Here is a 9230-nt window from a genome sequence, read left to right on the forward strand (position 1 = left end):
TCCTTCTTCAACTAGACCTGTCTAAAAACAATTCTCTTACCCCTGACCCAAGTGAAGCTAACAAAACTGACTTAAAGCTTCCATGTACACAAAGCTTCCATGTATTTAAAAAACAAGGAAATAGTAGTGGACTATGAGTGGACTCGTGACATTTCATGTGGCACGTCAATTTGCTTCTGTAGCTTTGGGGAATATCTGAAAGAATATGTCTATAAACATTTCTTCCACCCCTACAGATTACACTGCACAGAAGCCATATGTCTATTGGCCATTTGTATGTCCTCTTTGGAGGAATGTCTCTTTAGGTCCTCTGCCCATTTTTTAATTGGGTTGGTTTTTTGTTGTTGTTGTTGAGTTGTATGAGTTCCTTATATATATTGGATATTAGCCCCTCATTGGAGGCGTTGTTTGCAAAAATCTTTCCCCATTAGGTTGGCTGCCACTTTATTTTGTCTATGGTTTCTTTTGCTGTGCAGAAGCTTTTAAGTTTGATATAGTCCCATTCATTTATTTTAGCTTTTACTTCCCTTGTCTTTGGAGTCAAATTCATAAAATGCTCTTTGAACCTAAGGTCCATAAGTTTAGTACCTATGTTTTCTTCTATGCAGTTTATAGCTTCAGGTCTTATGCTTAAGTCTTTGATCCACTTTGAATTAATTTGGGTACATGGTGACAGATGGCAATCTAATTTCCTTCTTTTGCTTGTGGCCTTCCAATTCTCCCAGCACCATTTATTGAAGAGGCTATGGTGCAGACTCTTAAAAGAGGTGCCAAGCTTCCCTGTGGCCTCAGAGCCTTAGGCACCATTTCCCACCGCCTTTTGCGAAACCAGTGGGCTTCCACCTCAGAGGCGAGAGCAAAAGGGCTACAGCACAGGCAGAACTACATTACCCAGAAACCTCTGCGCCACGCGGTTGCGGCACTGCTCCGGGTATTTCCCTATGTGTGGATGACGTCTGGGCGTGGCTTGGGCGTCTTCCTCACGGTGGACATTTTGTCGGGCTTTGGTAGGACAGTGGGAGGGGAGGCATGCGAGCTCTGGTTTGATTGTGAGGTGATGGGAGCGGGACAGGGCAGGAGAAGTCTCGTCTCCACTGCAAAGAGATTCGGCGGTGGCAGCGCCGGAAAAGATCTGAGTCTGGACCTGGGATCCCCAGGCTCCGCAGGGTCCAGGCCTTGATGGCGGCGGCCACGGGGATGGGCCCGGTGTAGGTAGGTGCTGTTTCCTGGACGTTGACGCGAGCGGACCCTCACCTCCTAACCCTAAGGCCCCTTATGAGGCTGCTTGATGAGGTCACTACATCCAGGCTTCAGTGCGTTTGTGAGTGGAACCCCCATTTCCAATAGCCAGTGTAATGAGACGTGGGAGAGCAAAGGCGGGGAGGAGGGATTGAGCTGGGAGCGTTCGGGAAAGTTGGGTCCTTGCATCTGCAAGGAGCGGAGTGTACTAGCCATGCCTGTAGTGAGAGTGTCAGGCGAGTGTCTTCATTACGAGGACGCTGGGAGCTTTGGAGGGACAGGATTTGATTAAGTATTTTAAAAGTATCCCAACGTTCGCTCGGGAAAACGGACTAGGATGGGGTGGGGATGATGAGAATGGGGGCAGGGAGGCCGGAGAGGAGGCAAGAGACTCTAGGAGTGTGGTGGTGGTGGTGGTGGTGGTGGCCGGAGAGGAGGCAAGAGACTCTAGGAGTGTGGTGGTGGTGGTGGTGGTGGTGGCGGCGGCGGCGGCTGTACCAGAGCAGTGGCAGGAGGTGTTGAGGGTGGAGAAGTCACTAAATTCTGTAGAGATTTTGCAGGTGGAACCAACAGAATTTGCTGCTTTGTCAGATACGGCTGTGAGTGGAAGTAGGGAATGAAGGGTTATCCAAAAAAATTTCTCCCCTCCCCCTGAACATCCTGAAAGAATGGAAATGTGTACTTTGGAGCAGGGAGCACCTTTCAGGGGGATCAGGAGTTGGGTTTTGAACGTGGTAAATCTGAGGTGTCTCACAGTGGAGGTGTCACGTGGGTATTTGGTTATGCAGACCTGGAGTTCTGCAGGGTGAGCTGTGCTGGAGACCTCTTGGCCGATGAGGCCTCAGGTCAAAGCCTGGGAATCAGATTTTCAGAAGAACATTAAGGACAAGATGTTCTATGTGGTTCCTTAAGTGAGAGACATTGGAGGGCAGGGGAGAAGGGTGGGCATCCCTGAAATTCCCTCCAGAAAGGAGGGATCCAGAGGATGAAAGGTATCTGGCTGATGTCAGCAGGAAGAGAGGGCTGGAGGGTGTTAGAAGCTTGACCTGGGATGGAGAGCTGGGTGTGAGGTGCAATAGGTTTCCCATGCTGTGGACTCAGCTTACCCCCATAGGCACTGCCTGTGTAGAAGAAGGAAAGTTATCCAGGCTAGTGGAGCAACTTCAGCCCAATTCAGGGTACTGGTACATCAGTTTCTCAGTTCCTGAGGTAAGGAGAGATGATGAGCTTCTCTAATGAGGGGCCACTACACTAGCAGACTCACCTTCAGAGGAGTGAGTATGTACCGTGTTTCCCCGAAAATAAGCCCTAGCCAGACAATCACCTGTAATGCATCTTTTGGAGCAAAAATTAATATAAGACCCTAGCCGGACAATCAGCTCTAATGCATCTTTTGGAGCAAAAATTAATATAAGACCCGGTCTTATTTCACTGTAGACCCAGTCTTAATTTTTGCTCCAAAAGATGCATTAGAGCTGATTGTCCGGCTAGGTCTTATTTTCGGGTAGGCTGGTTTGGTGAAAAGACTAGTGTACCCTTGGCAAGTATACATAAGTAGTCTGTTAAAAATATATAGATAGGATAAATTAGATTTATACCCGTGCTTAATAATTGATTGCAGTGCTTGTCTTTATCACTTCATTTGCACAAAAAACATTTGCAGTGTTAAGCTCATGGACAGTAAAAGCTAATTCAAAGGTATTTGACATATACTAACGTGTGATACAAACAGCAGCCCTGTTAGGTGGGCACCACTATTAATTGCCGCTTTACAGATGAAGACACTGAGACACAGATCCTGCTCATGGTCACAGAACTGATAGGAGGCAGCACTAAGGTGTGAGTATCTGAGGTTAGACAACCTGAAATCATCTTCACCAAAGGGCAGGACAGCAGTTAGGGGAACAGTTAAGTCCATGAGACCCTACTGTGGTAATCTATCACTCCCAGCTCCCTCTTCCTGCCAGGTTGCTGTGGTGGCAGAAACACTTACGATCTCTGCAGAGTGTAGTTCCTCATTCAGCCCACCCCCACCCTGTGATCTTGGCAAGCAAGTATGGTGAATGGTAGTATCTCAGGACTCTTCCCTTCTACCTGCCATTGGGTTTGGGGATCCTTGTGTTACCAAGGTCTTGTACTCTGACTTCTATTCTCAAATTATATGGAAGAGTTTCTGTTTCTAGCTAGAAGTGGGATGAAGTGTGGGACAGTTTCCCGCCAGGGTGTTCAAATGCATCACTTGAGGCTCCACTGGGAGTGTTCAGGAAACCTCAAGTCTCCCATATGTCTGGTGTGATCTGAGAGCAGGAGACAGGATTCAGCTTTGGAATGACAGCCTGTGAAGCTGGACTTCTATTCTGAGGGTAATGGGGGCCATGGAGGGTTTGGAACAGAGGAGGCAGTGATTTTCTGATGTGGAGGGTGAGAGAAAAAAGGGGAGGAGTCAGGGATGACCCCACAGTTTTTGGCCTGAGACGGTAAATGGTGTAAGGATAAAAAAATCCTCAATTGAGATAGTGAACAGGTTGATGGTGCGAGTAATATCAGGAGTTAGGTTTTGACTGTATTGAATCTGCGATGTTCCAAAGACATCTGAGTGGAGGTGTCAAGTGGACAGCTGGACACACAGGTTTGGAGTTCAGAGAAGGGATTATAGTTGGAGACATCCACAAGTTGGCAGCCAGTATGTGGTTTAGGTTAGAGCTGTGTTTCAGATTTAGAGAGAATCTTTATGTCATGGTGGCATTGACATTTAGGAGTCTGAAAAGGGGGTGGACACAGCAGAGTGGAAGTAGGAGTCACTTGAGAGACAAGAAAAGGGAGAGTAGTGTCTGTGGTTAGAGGGGGGAAGAAGAGGATCTGGCAGGTGAAGTCTTCAGAGAGAGGGTGAACATGCAATGGATGCTGGGGTGTACAGTAACAGAGATGAGATGAAACAGGCTGAAGCTGGTGCTTATTTCCCTCTCTGAGTGCTTCCTGGGCTTTTGTGGTGACCTTTGGTGGGATGCAGGGAGTTTTAGTCAAGCTGGTAAATAAGCTCAGGGACAATTGGGTCAGTTGGCAGAGTCACTGTACTTGCAGTAGCAGGCCAGTGGGTGTGGGCTTTGAATGAGAGTTTAGTGTTAAACCTGTGATTGATGAGAATATAGCATCCTCAGTGTACAATAGCAAAGTGGGAAAAGGCAGGGTTTATTTAATATCTGTACATGGTTCTGCATTGCTGAAGTTGATTCAAGAAGGGGGATATTTAAAAGCTGGATTCAGAGATACTCATGGCAGTGGGGGCCATCAGCTGGATGCATTAACCAAGCATTCTCTGGATACTGTGTGCAGATTTGCATGTAGGAGGTGTCTGTGTTGTGGGCGTCCATAGATAAGAGGGAGGGAGGTGTGAGCTGAAGAGTGATGTGTACATGGAGATGGAATCTTAATTCATGGTCTGAGGGCTCTGGTACTGAGGTCTTTATGGAGAATGCTGAGTTCAAATTTGTGTATGAGAAGCATAATCTCTAGACCCCAAGGGAACTAGCTGGCAGGAGAAGGGTGGGCCCTGCGTGCCAGGCCCATTCTGTGTAGTGTCTGTCTACCTGTCCACCTGCCTGTTGTTCTGGGCTGGACAAAATGATTAATGTAAAATGAAGGCAGATCATGCATCAATCATACAAGGGCCTGATATCTTGTCTAAGTTGGGGAGGAAAATGAATATGTGGTGAATAGACTAGGAGTCCAGGGGAGAGAGGCTGCCCCATGCTTGGTTGTCTGCTTACGACAGTGTCATGTGACTTTTGAGGATGTGTTTGTGTTTTTCTTCTGGGAGGAGTGGGGACTACTTGATAAAGCCCAGATACTCTTATCACAATGCAGTGTTTTTTACACTTTGCTTTACAGCCATCCTGGGTGAGGCTCCACGTATTCCAGTTTTTTGGGCTGTGCCCTGCTCTTCCTTTTTTCCCCTAGAGGTTGCCTTTTCCTTTTCATACCTGGACCATGGGCACTGCTGTTTTCCTTCATTCCCTCACATAGGTCCTCTGGGTGCCAGAGCTCAGCTGTGTGTACTGTCTCCTCCACTCCCTGTGCTCATGCTGCCCCAAACCCTTGCCAGGTGGGGTTTCAGGATCAGGAGTCTTGTGGCCAGCCCAGTGGATACTACCCTGCTTGGCCTCTCCCTGGCTGGATGGCTCTGTCCACATTCATGACACCTCTGTGCTCCAGATTTTGCCCCATATCTTTAACTGATCCTTCGGCCTACCTGTATCATGAATTGCAGTCATGGTCTCTGCTTGTGGGACCCATTAGGTTGTTACTACAAGACATTTCTGATGTTCATTTTGTAATATTTAGTTTTCTTTTAATCTCTCATGATTGGGCTGCCTGGGGCAGTGCTCTCTCACACACTTGCCCTATCTTTCCTCTGGCTTGTGTCTTGCAGCTCTTCTGTGGTTGCTGAATTACAGCAGGGCAAGGAACTCTGAGAGCCTGACTGAGGTCATGACTCTAGTGACAGCAAGAGTGTCTTGGACAGGCCCTGGTGAGGGAGAGCATAAAGAGGGTGTGACCTCAGGGCTGGGTTTAAATATCACCAGAAACCTATCCTGTGCCCACTGTTTGGTACCCAGGCTATAAGCTGTACTTTATTTCTACTTTTTCCTCCCTATTCTGGACACTTTATACACTTGTCATTTCTATTCTGACCTCTGACCCAGGGCTGTCCACCCATTCACCAGTGCTCTCCTACCTATGTTGAGACATACACATATCCTTAAATATAAGTTACTAATTTTGAATCATAGTTTTCTGTGCTTGGACATAGGTTTCTATATATAACTCACTTGTTACCAACAGCCAAAACCCTTTTAAGTCATTTGCAAGGGGTAAGTTGGAGATCTGCCTGCTTCTTCTCCCTGAGTTACATCCCATCCTTGTGTCTTTGTCACTTGTGAGGCCTTCCCCATTCTGTGACCCTTAGAGCTTAGTGATGCACAGCAAGTTTCCTTAACCTGATCCCAAGTCTGTCATCTTACCAACAAACCCATAGACTCAATTCTGGGTGTGCTAGACACATTTGTGATGGGTTTGCCCCTTCCTACCAAAGTCAGCATGCATTTCAATAGCATTTTTCTGCCTTCAGGCTGTTGGCGTGGAGCAGAGGATGAAGAGGCACCTTCTGAGCAGAGCGTTTCTATAGTTCATGCTTCCAGGGCAAGGCAGGTTCATTCACTCAAATGGCTCACCCTTGTGATATATGTGACCCCATCTTGAAAGACATTTTGCACATGGATGAACACCAGGAAACACGTCATAAACTGAAACCTTACACATGTGAGGCATGTGGGAGACAATTCGCATTCAGCACAAGCTTTCACCAGCACCAGAAACACTACAGTATAGAGAAATCCTTAAGAGACAAAGGCAAGAACTCGTTTGTGAAAAACTGTAGAGTTTATGAAGAACATCACTTGTCAGAAAAGCCCTTCACATGTGAGGAGGAACAGAAACAGGCAGGTTTAGGCAGTCATCAGCAAAAGGCCACCCGCAGCAAGAGGAAGACAAGGAACACTGAGATTGGAGACGCCTTTCACATCGGACAGATGCATCACAACTGCAGTGATTGTGGGAAGGCCTTTAGCCGCAAAGACACACTTGTGCAGCACCAGAGAATCCACACTGGAGAAAAGCCATACGAGTGTGGTGAATGTGGCAAGGCCTTCAGCCGCAAAGCGACACTGGTGCAGCACCAGAGAATCCACACGGGAGAGAGGCCTTACGAGTGCAGTGAGTGTGGGAAATCCTTTAGCCGCAAAGACAACCTTACTCAGCACAAAAGAGTTCACACTGGAGAAATGCCTTATAAGTGTGGCGAATGTGGAAAATACTTCAGCCATCACTCCAATCTAATTGTACACCAGAGAGTTCACAATGGAGCGAGGCCTTACAAGTGCAACAGTTGTGGGAAAGTCTTCAGACACAAATCCACACTTGTTCAGCATGAGAGCATCCATACTGGAGAAAACCCTTATGTTTGCAGTGACTGTGGGAAATCCTTTGGCCACAAATATACCCTCATTAAACACCAGAGAATTCACACTGAGGCAAAGCCTTTTGAGTGCATTGAATGTGGGAAATTCTTTAGTCGAAGCTCTGACTTTATTGCACACCAGAGAGTTCACACGGGTGAAAGGCCTTTTGTATGCAGCAAATGTGGGAAAGATTTCATCAGAACTTCCCACCTTGTTCGGCACCAAAAAGTTCACACTGGAGAAAGGCCATATGAGTGCAGTGAATGTGGGAAAGCCTATAGCTTAAGCTCCCACCTCATTCGGCACCAGAAAGTTCACACTGCAGGAAGGCTTTAAGAGTGCTTTCAACACAACAGGACTTATGGAGAGGAGCTCTGTGATTACCTTTTGTAAGGGAGACATCAATCAAATGTTGAACTTCATATATCTGAATATTAACATTGGGGAGACACCTTATGAATGCCAGGTACATGGGAAGCTTTCAGGGGCTGTGTTGCACTTTCAGCCCTGCTGAGGTTCCTTGCAAGATTTCTGTGTCAATGCCTGGCTGAAACCATCTCAGCTCTACCAGTTTAGTTACCCTAATATCCTCACACAGAATTTTGTACTCTTTCCAATCCCTGGAGGGAATTATAACAAACCTGAGTTAAATGGGGGGGTCCTCATTCCCTCCCACTGACTGGTAGAGGGGTGGACATGACCCATCTTTAGCAAGAGGACCTAAGTTGTGTTCTGGTAGCAAAGAAAGGTTTATTTTACTTTCTTCATGAACATTGTTGGTTTCATGTGATAGTTGTGACAGTTTTTCTCAGCCTCCCAAGTCACCCAGCCTGGAGAACTACTTGCCTCGTGTTGCTCTGGCTAGCGTGATAATAAAGACATTATTTAATCATGAAGGTCCTTTCGTTCTTTTTACTGTTTGGAGTGGTTTGAAAACAATTAAGCTCTGCCAAACTGAAGAGAAACAGTGTTTTGGGGGGCTTCCAACTTTATGTGCCTCAGATGGAATGAACAGCAGGTTGGCAGAGAACAATTTTTAGTCCAGCTTTGGCATTCAATTCCATTGCTGACAAAAGCTGCTTAGATGAGAGCTCACCTAAGCAAAAGTGTGGGGCTGATTTTGTCTGGCTTTCAGTTGAGGGCCCAGATGTCACCTTGAGGGCACTGTTGTAACAATCTACATTGTGTATAGGAACTACATAGATTGAGTGTCTTGTTTCCAACATGTGTCCCATGTTCCCCAGCACTGTTGAGGGGAAGCTGTTCCTCAGGACCTGACATGTGCCACGTGCCCTGAAGGCCAGAATCGAGTACATAAGTCAAGACCTGTGCCTAGGAAGGAAACAAAATTAATATAGAAACATTGGGTGTGAATAATTGGGATTGGAGAGACTAGCAAATGAGAACCACTCAGATCCTTGCCCATTGTAAAAACACCCATTAAACAAAACAAACCCCATAAACATTGCAGTCACTATGGCTGTATGGAAATTCTCAGGACCTCTAGGGCTGTCATATGACCAAGGTCAGTCGCAGAGCAAAGAATGTAAAGTTTTCCTCGATTCCTATGCCTCTGGACTCCTTATCTAATGTCTTTGCTGCATGGGCAGGAGCCATAGGGTTGCGAGTAGAGACATGGTGGTCCATTGATGTAGATTTTGTGACCAGGCAGAGTTCCGGCTGGCTCACAGGGAAACAGTCTTCATTCCTTGCCAGTTTTTCTTGCTACTAAGGAAGAGGTTCTTTTCACAAGGCATTTGTTGGAGATGGTAGTCACAGTATGGATGTGCAATCTTCTGGTTTTCCCATAGAAGTGGGAGACCCAGACACTTAGGTGGAATTATTTTTTATAGTTTCATGATTACACCATATAGTTTCATGGTGTAGTCAACATGCAATATACAACACATAATTTGGTAAGTTTTAATATGTTTATACACATGGAATCACCCAAGCCATGATATTGGACGTATC

General features: G+C 46.5%; 1 protein-coding gene across 2 annotated transcripts; it reads left to right on the forward strand.

Moving 5' to 3' along the window:
* Positions 1 to 972: 972 nt before the first annotated feature.
* On the forward strand, positions 973 to 8152 carry ZNF134 (zinc finger protein 134). Of its 2 annotated transcripts, none has more exons than XM_074315566.1 (2): positions 973 to 1212; positions 6368 to 8152. In XM_074315566.1, exon 2 carries the CDS (start codon positions 6462 to 6464, stop codon positions 7590 to 7592), a length of 1131 nt encoding a protein of 376 aa, XP_074171667.1. In that variant the 5' UTR covers positions 973 to 1212; positions 6368 to 6461; the 3' UTR covers positions 7593 to 8152. The 2 variants fall into 2 exon arrangements, with proteins under 2 accessions (XP_074171667.1, XP_074171668.1); XM_074315567.1 differs by lacking the exon at positions 973 to 1212 and adding an exon at positions 2756 to 3078.
* Positions 8153 to 9230: the final 1078 nt, after the last annotated feature.

Source organism: Rhinolophus sinicus, linkage group LG11, assembly GCF_036562045.2.
Source record: "Rhinolophus sinicus isolate RSC01 linkage group LG11, ASM3656204v1, whole genome shotgun sequence".
Classification (NCBI taxonomy): domain Eukaryota; kingdom Metazoa; phylum Chordata; class Mammalia; order Chiroptera; family Rhinolophidae; genus Rhinolophus; species Rhinolophus sinicus.

Excerpts from the sequence above, each read along its gene's own strand:
- ZNF134 (XM_074315566.1), top strand. The coding sequence starts at position 6,462 with ATGGCTCACCCTTGTGATATATGTGACCCCATCTTGAAAGACATTTTG.